Source organism: Ursus maritimus, unplaced genomic scaffold (assembly GCF_017311325.1).
Source record: "Ursus maritimus isolate PB19 unplaced genomic scaffold, ASM1731132v1 scaffold_1, whole genome shotgun sequence".
Lineage (NCBI taxonomy): Eukaryota > Metazoa > Chordata > Mammalia > Carnivora > Ursidae > Ursus > Ursus maritimus.
Window position 1 is genome coordinate 83,540,709 of NW_024423343.1, and position 15,139 is coordinate 83,555,847.

Sequence of the window (15,139 nt, forward strand, 5' to 3'; positions counted from 1 at the left end):
ACACTTCATTTGAAAGTGTGACAATTCCTTGGAAAAAAAATTCTTTTCTAGACATTTTAAAAGGGAACATTTTTTATTAGGAAACTCACAAAAGAGTATAATATTTTGTTCTCATTCATAGCTTCCTGCATTAATTTAAGATTCCTTAATTATCACAAATTTTTAAGCTCTAGGGAAATGTTTATAAAAATACAACGTATAGATTCAACCAATAAACCACAGATTACTTCACAAAACAGAGTGACATTCTTGTGAGAGCTCTGATAATTTTTTGATAACTTCTCTTTTTAATCACTTTGTTCACATTATGCAACAAGAATTTTTAAAATTCTATTTAAAAACTACAAATCCATTTTTGAATCCCAGAGCAACAAATATCTGAAAATCTCTGTCTGCCTTATTTTTTTTTTTTTTGCGCCTTTTTATTGAAAACCTGAAAGCTTTCCAAATGCATGTGATTTTTTTTTTTCAAATTTTGTAAACATTTGCTTCCAGGCTAAAACATCCTGCCAACTTTCAGCCAAGATTATTTTTATGGTTGAACTATTAACTTCTGAATATGGGGGCTTATAATAGAAAAACTCCCAGACCCAGAACTCTCATCATATAAATGACACCGCTATAGGATATTTTCGACTATTACATCTCGACATGAAGAGGTGTTGCATTATTTAAATCCTCCATTCACACAATAAGAGACTAATTTCCTAGGGTATTAATTCTGGCTCTGTTTCCTTCCAACTGACTCGAAGGGAAAGTATGGTAAGAACCTAAACTTTAACATGGGGGTGGATTTGGGGGTGGAGGTTGGAAATTAGACTCAGGCTTTATCTGGGAAGAGATATTATTTATTCTCATGCATTCTGGACGCAAAAGTGTGGGAATAGCCACTGACTGATTTGACCAGAGCCACATTGCTGGATACGTTAGATAGCCTTGCTGGTTATTGAACTGCACATTTATTCTTCCATTAACTTCTGTTATGTTTAAGCTCTCTTTCTGATAATAAGGCTGTTGTGTATTGCTAATGTAGATAAACTTCATGAAATGTCACTAATAAGTACAGTGAGTTAATTCCTAACCATGCGTATACACAGAATTTGTGAACATTCAGTTAAGCTGGCCACTCCCGGCAAGATCTAACTTACAAGTATTTTCTTGAGTGGGAATAAGTTTCTCTGGAACAGAGAAGCAGGTCTCAGGTAACTATGGTCCACTTGGTAACTGGTTCAATCACCGTCTTCTCTTCATTACGGGGCCTCACAAGCATGCCCTTTTATCCACATTTGTTTTTCTAATTGCAAAATGCAGCGTTTTCTCTCTCTCTCTCTCTCCACCTTGTCATCTCTGATTTCTTTTGCTTGTCTTTCCCCAGTTTCTCTTTTATACTCTTGCTGGCTGTTTCCTGTTTACTCTTTTTTGATGTTGTCTTCCCTTCTAGCCCTGAATGTGGCTTTCTTACAGACACAGAGGCCCCAGCACGACTACCCCAAAGAGCCAATTCCAAGTTGGACCCGGCACAACACTCTAGCTGTCAGGAAGGTGGCTGTCGTTGGGGTTGCACCGAAACAAAACAAAACAAAACACAAAACACAAAAACACAAAACCGGGCTTAATTTTAACTCACAAATAAAACCTACGGAAAATTCGCTGCAAACTTGCACGGAGCTTATTTGATGATCAGCTCTTTTGTAATTGCATGTGGATGCCTAACTTTAGGCATGAAAAGCAAGCACTTAAAAAAAAAGAAAAAAGCAACACATAGGTCAGGGCCCTCAGAAACATTTTTGTTCAGTCCACAAATATTCTCTGGGGAAAAAGAAAAAGTGCTTATCTTGAACTCTTGATTTTTTTTTTTTTTTGGAGCATGTAATTTTTATCAGTTTGTTTTGTTTTCGTTACTTTTTTTTTTTCACTCACTGCTTATAAAACTAGCAAGCAGAAGTCTCTCTGGAACAAGATAGAATCATAAAAGTTTTCAAGAATCTCGTCACAAACTAAACAGTACAAATTGCACATTCCTCATGGAAGTATCAGCCTTTCGTGCGTGCCTGGATCCAACTATAATAGATTATCCCAAAGTGGGAAAGAATGAACAGTACAAAATTAGCAGAACTGGGAGCAGAGCTTGTCTAGTGAAGGCAATTTGATCTGTACTTTAGGGGTCTGGATTCTCAGGCATGGGGAAAAGACTATGAAAAGTTTTATTTTTGCAAGTGAATGCTTGCTAGGATCACAAGAGGCAGACCGATGCACTGAATTGAGTACCAGGAAAATTATATTCATAAGTATAATGCTTGGTATGTCTTAGCAAAATAGCTATACTATAATCATGTCTGTTATTTGTATAATAAATACATACATGTGCGTACATTACCTAATATGCAAATGTCACACACACACACACACACACACACACATAGTGAATATACATGTATTTATTTTATGTATTTAAAGATCCATGTATTTATGTAATTTGATGTTCTGAATTTTAGGAGTCAGATAAGTATATCCCTGAGTAAGTATATAACTATACCTTCGTATAATATTAACAATTATGTCTAAATATTCCCACATTGGAGAAATAGATTTCATTTATAATGCTATGGGCTTGTTGACGTGACATTCTCTCAAACTTCATGTAATAGCAGAGGGATTACCAAAAAGAAATAGTTAAGGTATAATAATAATTCTGGCCATTCTTTTTCCAAGTTGCTATAATCTACCCAAAGATAACTAATTGTTCAAAGTAAACATTCCACTCCGACCACAAAAGGAATCCATTACACAAACATATAATTCACAGTCATTTTTAGTGGGTTGTAAACAGTTTGGAATGAGCATAAAATGGGACAAAAATCAAAGTGAGCATTTTGAAATGAAAAAGTGTTTGCTACAAAAGGTCAGTCCCTTTGCTTGGCAAACTATGTAGAAAAGCCTGGGAAAATGCTGATCACACAAGCAATGAGGGAATTTTAAAGCCAACAGCCTCCTTGTTTCTTTAAACAGACATCGGAACCTATAACTGGATCCTGTCAAACAAACGACAGCAAAAAAAATATAACAGCTGCTAAGAAGTCAAGTTGAGAGATAAAGTTTTCGAGGCTAAGGACCTTCTCAGAAGTAGACTAAAGGTCTTTCTTAAATCTTTAAAGCAAGGTTATGGATCCCAGGGTGGCTTTTGGGCACCAAGTCAAAAATGTAACTTTGTGTATCATTTTTGTCATAGTATTTTGTGTTCCAGAAAAAAGAAAGAGGACAAACTTGTTGATAAGCATCTGCCGAGATCTTCTGCAAAGTAGCTCATAGCTGGAATCTTCAAATTTGGAAGACAAGGTACCATTTATTTTTAATTGTGGTTCAAAAAAACCCCCACATGATATAAAGTTTACCATCTTAGCCACTTTTAAATGTATAGTTCAGTAGTGTTATGTACATTCCCACCATTTGTGAACGATCTCTAGGTGTCATTTTAATGCTAGTAAGTAGTCTGGGGGCATACTGACTAGGACTGAGACTCATGGAGGAAGAATGCATCGTTAAGCCATATTCCAAAGGATGAATGCCTGTGCAAATGAAATTAACTTTTTTAAATGGTCCTATTCCCTTACAGACAAAAATATATTAGATACATAAAAATATATTTAGAATAGAAATATGTTTATTCATTTAGATAACTCCATTATATGTGAAGGAAGTCTTTGGGGAAGTTTGGTATCGTTGGGTGGAAAAAGGGCTGTTTTTTGGGTATCTCACATGAAGTGACTTTTTTTTTTTTTTTTTTTTAGATTTTATTTATTTATTCAACAGAGATAGACACAGCCAGCAAGAGAGGGAACACAAGCAGGGGGAGTGGGAGAGGAAGAAGCAGGCTCATAGCGGAGGAGCCTGATGTGGGGCTCGATTCCATAACGCCGGGATCACGCCCTGAGCCGAAGGCAGACGCTTAACCACTGTGCCACCCAGGTGCCCCACATGAAGTGACTCTTAATACTGCGTGGGCATTGATATGTCAGGAAAATAACCTGAGAAATAAGGTAAAATTAAACTCTGCTCTCCGCAGAAGGCTGAAACCAGACAAATACGTGTTTATTATTGAAGGTTTATTATGTCATTTAAAATGTATTTAATTGTATATTTAGTATTAGGTAATATTTCATAATATATTTAGCATATTGGATATATTTAAGGTATACATGATGATTTGCTGTGATTACTACAGTCAAGCTAATTAACATATCATCTCCTCCCATATCTACTAATTTGTGTGTGTGTGTGTGTGTGTGCGTGTGTGTGTGTGTGTGTGTGTGTGTGTGTGATGAGAGCACCTGAAATCTATTGACCTAGAATAACTATAGTCATCTCGCCTGGACATTAGATAACTAGATTCGTTCATCCTATATAACTGCAATTTTGTGCCCTTTCACCAATATCTCCCCTTCCCCCACCCCCACACTCCCTACTATGTGACTTTTAAGCAAACAAACTCCTCTTACCTAAAAAAGAATATTATAAGGCTTATTTTCTCTTTTAATACCTGGGCTTTTGTTTCATAACACTCATCATAGTTTGGTAGTCAGCAAACTGTCTTTTTGCTTAATGTATATTTCCTCTATATTCTCACCCAGTAGCATGCAAAATGACACATGGGTAAGCACGTGGGTAGCTGCTCGTTGCTAGAATACAACCAACACTTACATATGTTACATCATTCAACCAATATTTACTGAGTGCTTGCAGTATGTCAGGTACCATGTAAGGCTCTTTCTCAGGGATGCACCTTCACAGAGCAGTCAGCCAGTTATATGTTTACATACAAAGAACTATAGGTTAAGGTCTTAATACCAATTGCCCCAGTGTAGACTATATACTTTGTTTAAGTCACCTCTCCTAAGCCCTTGTCTTCCGAGTGATATAGCTCACACGCGATTCCTATATACTTTGGAGTCTTTCTAAGCTACACAAAGTATTCTATAAAGGAGTGAAAAGTGGACTTCTCCCTGCTTAGACCTACATCCTACCAGTATGTCACAATGCCTCCTCTGCATGCTTGTTTCATCGGACCTCAAAGAAAAGTATCAGATGACCTCAGGCTTTGGGTCACTTTATCATATGTATTGAGCATTAGCTGAACAGTGATTCGATATTTGCACAGAAACTGTTTTGGAAGAAGAAACACAAACTGAGTTTTTCTTTGGCTGCTTACACTACTCATGCTCTACAATTGTAAAGGCAATACAAGCGTGAATGAACCCCTTGGAAGAGCTTTAAAGACTAACATGCTCCTTGACAGTTTCCCTCCGACTTTTGTGTATGTTCTCTAGGCTGAGCAGACAATGTCAGAAACCACAGAAATAACTTTAATCTGGTTATAATAGTTGGTGAGGGGGAGAATGCTCTGGTGGTTTAAAGGAATAAAGGAAACCAAATCAAGATAAGGAAACACACTAAACAAGTTATTCGCTAAATTGGTTTACATTCGGCTCACTAATAGATTTTCTTCTAGGCATGTCTGTGAGATGCAAAATTTAAAATGTGACTAATATCACTTTACCAGGGTTGATTTAAGAATGCAACTGTGCCAAGCACTGGGCAGAATTTCCCTGGGTAGACTACAGGAGCATGAGCAATTTGGTTCTGTCAATTGCAAGCAAGACAAATAACTGAATGAATGAATGAATGAATCAATCAATCAATCAGTCAATCAATGGTGAGATCTGCGTTCCTGATACTGTTTCATTCAAAATCAAGCATGTAAGAAGCATTAAAAAAATACAGCTACAATTTACAGATGATTTTTTTGTAAAGATGTGGGAAATAATCTTAAGAGAAAAAGAGAGAAAGGAAACAAATCTTTTTATAACACCCTGTGTACTGCTATAGTGAGTTTTGAGGCCATTTCCCTAAGACTGTGAGAGTAAACACAAAATTTTCATTAAATGCGCCTTTCCCATAACTGGTCCATAAGCATTTCCCATGACTCTGCAGTTGAGTATCTTGGCTGGAAGAGGATCTGGCCATTAGAAGGAGGGCTCTAGATATGCTGAGTCCCAGCCGTGCTGAGAGACTTGGCACCTTTATATGCTACTTCCTAATACCAACCCCGGCATAAAATGTCATCAGAAGCCTGCATAAACATTGGACTTAGATTCACATAAATTATTTCTGTCCTAAGGTGCTTTCTGCCAGAATTTAGTAAAAACAACACTTTGAGTAAATAGAATTGGCGTATAAATGTAAGAATATTAATCCAACAAAATGATCATAGAAAAATATAATCAAAAGTACACATTTGTAAATCTTGCAATGATGTGAGAGGTTTATCTTGTGCTTCTGAGTTTTTATTGAATATTTCCATAGAGTTCCTTTAAGCTGACACTGCCAAAGTGCTTTGAATTATCAGTTGCTTTGTGGAATTGTAGTCTTTGAGTTTCATTAAAATGCTTAGGAGTTATTTTAATAATCATATGTGTGATTAGCGCCTGTTTAGTGCTGCATCTACAAATTCATTTTAAGAGTAAACATTGGGACAATGAAATATAATGCCAGATATGATTGCTGCTGTCAGCAAAAACATTGTCTTATTTTATTAAAAATCGCCAACAAAATGCCGTGAACAGAAGATACAGTTTCTATTTATAGATATTTTCCACTCTACAGTATTATGGTATCTGCACACCACCAGGCTGTATCTAGCAGAGTTTTCATTTTGCCTCGGGTATGTACATAAATAGAGAGGTACAGAGTTCTTTCACTGTATGTGCACACGTCTTATTATATACAGCTCCCAAAGTCCTATTCGGATATTTGCTCTAATATAATAGTGCTCACACTGTCGGTGCTGAGTATTTATAAGTGGATGAAGATTTCCTGAAAATGATGATAATTTAGCTATTGGCAATAATAACATTATAACATTCTCAGTGATCCATTTTGGCTTTAAGTACTTATTAAATAATATTTATTTCTAAATTATGAACTTATAAAATTAGACGAGATTGCAACATGCAATAAAAACACATTTCTCTCTAAACTCCAATTGACTCCATTCCTCACAGATACCTCTCCTTGTGCTCGTTCTGCTTTTACTGTTTTCTACCCTCTGTGAGCTCTGGGCTCTTCTCTCTGATGTGTTGATATGCTTTCCCCCAAAGCCACTCTCTTTATCTACTTTCCTACCCACTCGTCCCCTTCTTGTTATTCTCTCATTCCCTACTGATATGGGAATAATAGGATCCCAAGGCTGTCCTTACAGTATAATTAAAGTATGAATTTCCAGGAGTTGGAAATTGCAGGCCATTTTTATTATGCTTCTATAATAAAGCCAGGTAACACTGAGAGAATTAAAATGGCTTTTTCCTAGTAGATAACTTGGTAAAGATTTTTTCCCCTTGGTTCTATTGTTTTAAGAGACTGGGAGCTGAAAATGGGAATAAGATTCACCAATTCTTTTTCTGAAAACACCTCTATCTTTTACATGATATATATCCCCCTAGATCCTGGGAATATGTTGTAAACTTGTAACAGATGGTGATGAAGCTTCACATTTTTATACAATACATTTTTTGAGATTCTGCATCTACTGTATGTATCTTCCAGGGAAAATGACCTTGAATGAATGAAGTCATAGTCTGAAGGAAAAACACCCCACAGATAGACTAGCAAAGAAATGATGAGTCAATTGGGTTTTGTTTTGTTCCCTGTGGTAAGATGAAATAATTCCCGATGAAAAACAGAATGCTGAAATATAGGAATCAAAGGTCATCTTAACACTGGAGGTACATCTGTTAATTGTTCCAGGAGAACCAGTTAGCCATATTCTTCCATAGCGAACAGAAACACATGGAAGACGGGATATCACTGTTTGCAAGTAGAAATGCTATTTGCTTCACTTGGGTAATGTTGGGGGCTTACCAAAAATTGTTCTGGCACAACATCTACCAGCATGAATGTTAGGAGGGTTCTAACACTGTGAGTGCTGATATTTTATGAATGTTTTATCACTGGCTTGAAAACAAGAAGTTTGCAATTGAATCAACAACATGTCAGACAGAAAAAATATTAAAAAAAAAAAAAAGAACATTAGTGGGAATTACTGATGTCCCTATTGTAAAAACAAACTGAAGTTAATAAGAAACTTGATCCTCTTAACTGATTAACAAAAGTCAAGTTTTAATTGCATGGCTTCCCAGACAAATCAAGTGGCGCTGTTAACTTGAGCATGGGTTGTTTAGAGGGTGCGCTAATGGGGGGAAATTACTGCATATTCAGTTACCCACCTCTTTTTTCGACAGCTTCAATGCATTGCTTTACAAACCGTGGAACTGTGGAATTTTCACGTTCACACACTGTGTGCAGATGAGAGCCAAAAATTTGATCTGCAAAAGAAACAAAGATGAGCTTCATTAAAATCCAAGATTGCGTTGTTCTTTAATTTGATTCCGTTTCCATACCCACTGCATGCTGAAATCTATGTCTTGCACAGGAATCGATTTTTTGCTTTAATTCCGAAGGGTCTATTGCAGAGATACAAAGGCCATAACTCCCTCCTTTATGGAACAGGACTCTGGGCCCAGAGAAGGAAAACTAACACTCTGCCATCGATTAGGCCGGGATGACAGAGTAAGTTATAGTCTCTCTGGGCATAACTTTGTTGTTTATAAAATAATGACAAGGAATTAAGAAAACTTCTACAAAGTAATTAATCTTAATGAATTGGTGTCTTGAGTGTTTTAGAAGAAATTTGTCAATGATCACCAAAATTATAATTTTATCAGTATATTTAGAAGATTCGTTCAGTGGGTCAATGATATTTGAAGAGGCAAGTTCCAGGAGATTTACTTTGAAGTGGATTTCTTAACATCTCTCCTGCCTTGAATGCCCTTCCTCTTCTATAATCTAAGTATCCCCTTTCCTTTATAGCTCAGCTCTGACCACATTTTCTCCACAAACTCTTTTCTTCCTATCTCAGTTTTGTGTCTCCTTTAACGTAGGCTCTTTGGACTACCAGTTCCTCCGGATGTTAATAGGCAATTTGGGAAAAAAAAGTCCTGTGATCAAAATGGTTTAGCAATGTTGGGTTAAACAAAGTTAAACAGGTTTCTTTCATGTGTATTTTTACAGCCTGTGACATGCCAGTCTGCGCTGGGAATCTCCACAAAGGGCTGGAGGATGCACTATTTCCCAAACTTATTTGAGTAATCCTTTTATTTCAAAGGGCATCTCTCCAGACTAAGACTTCCGAGAACACACTCTGAAATCCTAGCCTAGTCTTCTCATTTGGAACATGATTTATACTACCTTGCATTGTGTATTTACATTTATAATACATGGAATATATTTTCTCAAAGCAGATTTGGAGTGTCTACCTGCTCTGTGTGTTTGTACAGTCACCACTGCTTAGCACAGACTCTGGCTCACAGGATTCACTCATAGATATTTTTTATTGCAGTAAAATATACATAACACACAATTGACCATTGTAACCATTTTTACATGAACAGTTCAGTGGCATTAAGCGCATGTACATTTTTTTGTAATCTTCACCACCATCCATTTCCAGATTAAAAAACAGTACAGATGTTTATTACTGAGAGTGAATCAAATATTTAGTAGGTTCAAGGGCTTCCCATCTTGCTCAAAATGAACTCCAGTTCCCTATTGCAACTTCCAAGGTAATACGTGATTTGCCCTTCCACCCATTAATTGATTTCATTTGCTTCCTCTCTCCTCTCTCCCCCTCATCACTTGCCTGCAGCCACTCTGTCCACACTACTGATTCTTGTCTATGCCAAGCACAATTCTGCCTCAGGGACTTTGCACTGATATGACCTTTGCGTGAAACTTCATTGCACTAGTTCTCTCTTGTAGCCTTTCTTACCCACTTTTTTTCTAAAAAATGGCCCCTCTGCAATAGGAACTCTCCATGATACTTCCCTGTTTTACTTTCCTTAGAGCACTTATTTCTGCCTGGCATATTGGACTGATGTGCTTACTGGTTAGTTGTTTCCCCTGCTTAGAATACAAAACCCAGGAGAGTAAAGACTACACCCATTTCCTTTCTTACTGGGTCCCTAGTAAGTAGACAATGTTTGGCATATACTAGAAGTTGAACAAACATGTATTAAATGATTGACTGCAAGACATTGTCTTAATCATCAGTGGAGGTCTTCAATAAATTTAAAAAATATATATTTGTAGTAGAAGTGGGGAGAAGAATAAAATGCACCGTAACGGTAAGTGAAATATTACAAAGGGGTAGTCAAATGGAATGTGGTGAGACTTCAAAGAAGTCATGATTTTCACCCATTTCTTAGAAAAGGTGATGGCTTCGGTTAAGGACAACCCAGCAGGGAGGAAAGTAATTAAGGCTAAAGCACAAATATATTTCAATATGAAAATGTGCATTTTCATCCAAGAGACAGAAAGATGATAAGCCCAAAACATATCAACAGAGTGTAGAGAAGTGGGAAATAATTGTGGGTATTTGCTTTGAATACTGGTCAGGTAACAAAGATTTGTTCAAAAACAGTGAGCCACCACTATAAGAAAAAAATGACATAAACTATTATTTAAGAAAAATAACCCACAACTTCAGATGGAATGATTTAAATTGGCTAGAGATTATAGTCTGGAAGAATTGCTATAAAGTACAAAACGCTCTAAGGGAAATTATGATTCAAATAAATTTCACGAATATATGTTGAGCATGTAGCAGGACATCAGACCACCCTTTGGTGCCCATGGAAGACTTCCCAGAGAAGAACCGAATCCTCAAGGAAAAGTAAGACTTAAGTGAAGAGGTAAGAGAGGGGACAAAAGGCCATTTAGGATAGATGGAAAGAAGGTATACAAACACATCAGCGATGGGAAGAATGACAGGAAGAATGAAATGTGCTGAGGGAAATATTCACTCTTTCTTATTTAGAGAAATCTTGATGTATTAAGCTTTGAAAGAAGATGAAGATGGTCTTATAAGAGTCTTAAATATTTAGTCAAGTAGGTTAAATTATTTGAAAGTGTGCAGACACAACGATATCTTATACATACACTATTACCTTCCTGACTTCCTGTTTTTAGAGTCCATTCAGAGCCTGAAAATGTTCCCTATTGACTTCTGCCTTCCTTGCAGCTCTGGGTAATTAGATAGCTCCAATCAGTCAAATGTAAGGAGAAATGACTTGGGAAGCTACAAGAGATTTTTTTTTTTAACCAGATAAAAGGAGAGGGGTATATCAAGGCACTCTTTCTTTTTTCTTCCTGCTTTGAACATGGCTGTGCAATCATGTGATGCTTGGAGCTACTGCAGCTATCTTATCGCCATGAGACATTAAGCTTGCAGACAAAAGCTAACAGGATTTCAAAGTCACAAGAAACCTGAGACCTCAATGACATTGTCGAAGTTCTAAACCCAAAACATTTTTTTTCTAGATTTCTTACTATGTGAGATAATATAAGTCATTTGTAGGGGATAATTCTATCCCCTACAGCCAAAACGTTCATAACCAAATAGAGGCACAGATTGTGAGGAAGATTGAATGCCAGGAGATTAGTTAAGAGGCTAATGTGACCACCTAGGAAGGTGTTATGGAGACCAAAATCAGAAGAGAGTTGTGGTAAATTTAATCACTGTTCACGATTCTTCTCATCTTCTCTGAATTAGATTTGTATATTCATCTCTTTTGCCATGTGACTGTGTGGTAAAACTCACTACAGTGGGCAACATTTATTTCTCCCATTTCACTGATGTTGGGCTTGGCTATAGACTTCCTTTGGACACTGTATTGTGAGTAAAAATTATAAGGGAAGATGGGTCTTGGGAAAGAGTTTGAGCTGGGTAGATTGGAGTGAATTTCAACCACAGGGTGTTCTTCCATAATGCCCTGGAGGGGATGAGGTGCACCACTGGCTACTTTTGGTTGTTCTAAAGTGGGAGGTGGGGGAGGTGCACCACTGTCACTTACTGGGTGGTCCAGGCAAGTGCAGGCAATCCCTCATTGAAAAACAGTCCCCTCTTGATTGCCGATATTTGTCCTGGTGAGAAAAGAGCCTAGATGATCAACATCATTAGACAGAAGGGAGATGTTTGCTTTGACTAGTTACCAGAAAAGCCAAAAATTGTCTTCTTAATTCTAGCCACTCTTTAAACTGGCTGTACTGACCCAAGAACGTATGGCTCTAGAATTAAGAATTCAATCTTGTGGTGAAGTTTATTAAATGCAAGGCTGTCCTATAACCCAAGCCCAGGCAACGAAATTCTCCCACAAAATGATAAGAATTGGGACACTACTGGCTTAAGTAGTTAGCATCAGGGACTTAAATGTAAGACTGCGTACATTTAGACCATGGGTGCCAAGGACAGCCATATGGGGAGGTGGCTGTGTGCAATGGGTGACTGGGCCCAGGAACTAATTTGCAGAGAGAGGTGAATGAAGCAGACACATCCTAGGTCCTCACTTTCTGATGCCTGACTCCAGAGATCATCTGTCCTTTCCATGGGGTGCCATGACATACCTGGGTTGTGACAATAACTCCCATTTTATTTGAGTATTTTTGAGTGAACTTCTGTTTATCGCAACCAAATAAACTTGACCAAAACATGAACACAGCATTGGCCAGAAGGTTTCAGGAGAGGTTTTACGGTCACAATAGAAAGTGCCAGTCTTGGCTAAACAGTGAGATCGACCGTTACAGATGATGCTGGTTAGGAAGAGTATGGTGGATGTCTATTGGTTTTACTGGCCCTGTAACTATTCTCTTATTCTCTGGTAAGATCACTCTGGTTTTCCTTTGGGGATGATGCCTTTCTCATGTTGGCTGCCATTTGGTTTGAGTAGCGCTGACTCCACCACCTCTAGCTCCAAGGATGAAATGAATTTCCTCTACCTGGCCATAGTAATTGGTTCAGACATGAACATAGAGGTCAAGTTTATCTGGTGGAGTAAATCCTAAGGCTTTTTCTAGTGCTACTGGGAAAGAGGAGCCTTATTTCTACAGGAATTGATAAACTATTGGAATATGAGTCTGAGCTTCCAGAAGTTATGTTGCCACCTTCTGGGAAGACATACTGGAGAATTAAGCCAACAGAGTGGAAAACAAGCTGAGCGATGGAGGAAATAAAGATTTGATAGCATTTATGCCGCTGGATCCAATCATGCCTGAAGCTCTCCTTGTCCCTTGGACTTTGCAATTAAGTAGTCCAATAAATTCCATTCTTACTTTTGCAGTTTGGACAAGTTTCTATCAAATACAATGAAAAGAATCTTGACTACGACATTAGCCCTCAACATAAAATGATGGATCATGTAACTTAGAGGAGATGATGATGCACATGAAATGACTTTGCAAAGTAAAAAGTGATATCTAAAGAAAGCAAATTATAGAGATTTAGCTAAAGTGTCAATGTCAAATTTCAGGGCTGTTGTAGGATTGCCACCCATCTGTAAATTTGATACATCCAGGGTTTGCTACACCAAGGAGGACCATTAAATTGCAGGAATGTGTCTGAACCACAGAACTTTCTATCTTAAAATAGTATAAAGAAAAAGGGAGGGAGAGAGAAAGTATTCTGTTTTCTTGGCAAGCATTAATGAACTAGCTTTGCCCCCTTAACTTCCATGCCTGTTGTCCTGGCACAACACTAAGGATTATTTCTGCTTTCCCCTTCCTTCTGATATTCCAAAAAAATGGAACAGCCCAGAACCCCGAGCTCCAGACTCCCTACCTATATTCCCATCTGTGGGCTCACTGGTAATCCTTTCTTCCTCTCTTGACAACTTTTTGTATTTAGAAAACACCTCTTGCTAGAGGTGCCAATATTTTTGGAATGCTCTGCAAATGCCTATGGCCTTGGCTAGTGTGATCATTATGTCTTCCTTCTCCTGCTTCAGCGTTTATACCAGGGGTGGCAGGCAACACATTGGTTGGAGAAAATCCATTTTCAGCAATTTCTCTTTGAAAGCATCTTTTGGTGAGAAAAACAAATAGACCTTCCACATGACTGCACTTATAAATCATGTTGTTTACATAATGAATTAGAGTTTAACTAGGAAATGGTGGTTTTTAATCTTTAAACTCTCAAACTTTTGACCGATTTAGTTAGTTCATCAGCATAACCAGGTTAAGTCTCCCAGATTACAAATTAGCTTCATTCTCCCTCATCTCTGCTATATATTTTTTGACAAATTATGGAAAGAACACCCAGTAATGGGATCTTTGTCAGTTAGATTCCAAATGAATCAAAACTATGAGGAAAACTACTCAATAGAGGCAGTTAAATGTTCAAATAATGTGACGGTGTTATCATCATTTACCCAGGAAGACAGTCTCCACATGCTTTTCAAAATGATTATTCTGCTTTCAGGACACAGGGCTGCCGTTGCAGCTAGTCTAGTAAATTTTAAAAAGGGAAACAAAGCACCTAGAACTACACATACATGAAGAACGTGGAGGGGAACAGAAAGCAATAATAACAAATCGAGTGGTTTTGACCTACCCATGCCTCCACTCCTCAAATCAGACAATTATTTTGGTCATGAGGTATATTTGTCAAGGGTTCGGGCTGCAATTTAAAAAAAAAAAACAAAAAAACACGAAAACCCTGGGGCTTTATTTTTTATTTATTTGTTTGTTTATTTAGCTATCTTTCATTTGTTTATTTATTTTTTTTTAGGAGAGAGTGCATGTGTGCCTGTGCATGCATGCAAGGTGGGGGAGAAGGGGTAGAGGGAGAGGGAGAGAGAGAATCTCAAGCAGGCCCCACACCCAGCATGGAGCTCAATTGGGCTCGATCTCACAACCCTGAGATCATGATCCGAGCTGAAATCAAGAGTCCAATGCTCAACTGACTGAGCCACCCAGACCCCCGACCACTGGGGCTATCTTACACAAAGAATTTATTTGAATGATATTGAGGAATGAGAGTGGGAGGGAACTCAAAGAATTTACTTGGAACTCAAAATAGTTTATTAATTTCTTGAGGCTGGAGAACTGGTCTTGGAGATGTTTCAAACCAAAGGTCCAAAGGAGATCCACGAAATAAGAAGAAGGAAATACACTGCTGGGTCTGGAGTCTTGTAACTCTGGCAGAGGGGTCAGGATGCTATTTACATTACCACCCCCACCACCAGCATTGTTCTGA

General features: G+C 37.8%; 1 protein-coding gene across 1 annotated transcript in view; it reads right to left on the reverse strand.

Moving 5' to 3' along the window:
• The window catches only part of ARHGAP15 (Rho GTPase activating protein 15), a 594,269-nt gene that overhangs the window by 211,138 nt on the left and 367,992 nt on the right, over positions 1-15,139 (reverse strand). The window contains 1 exon segment of the mRNA XM_008695878.2: positions 8,280-8,378. Coding sequence (XP_008694100.1) covers positions 8,280-8,378 — 99 coding nt within the window.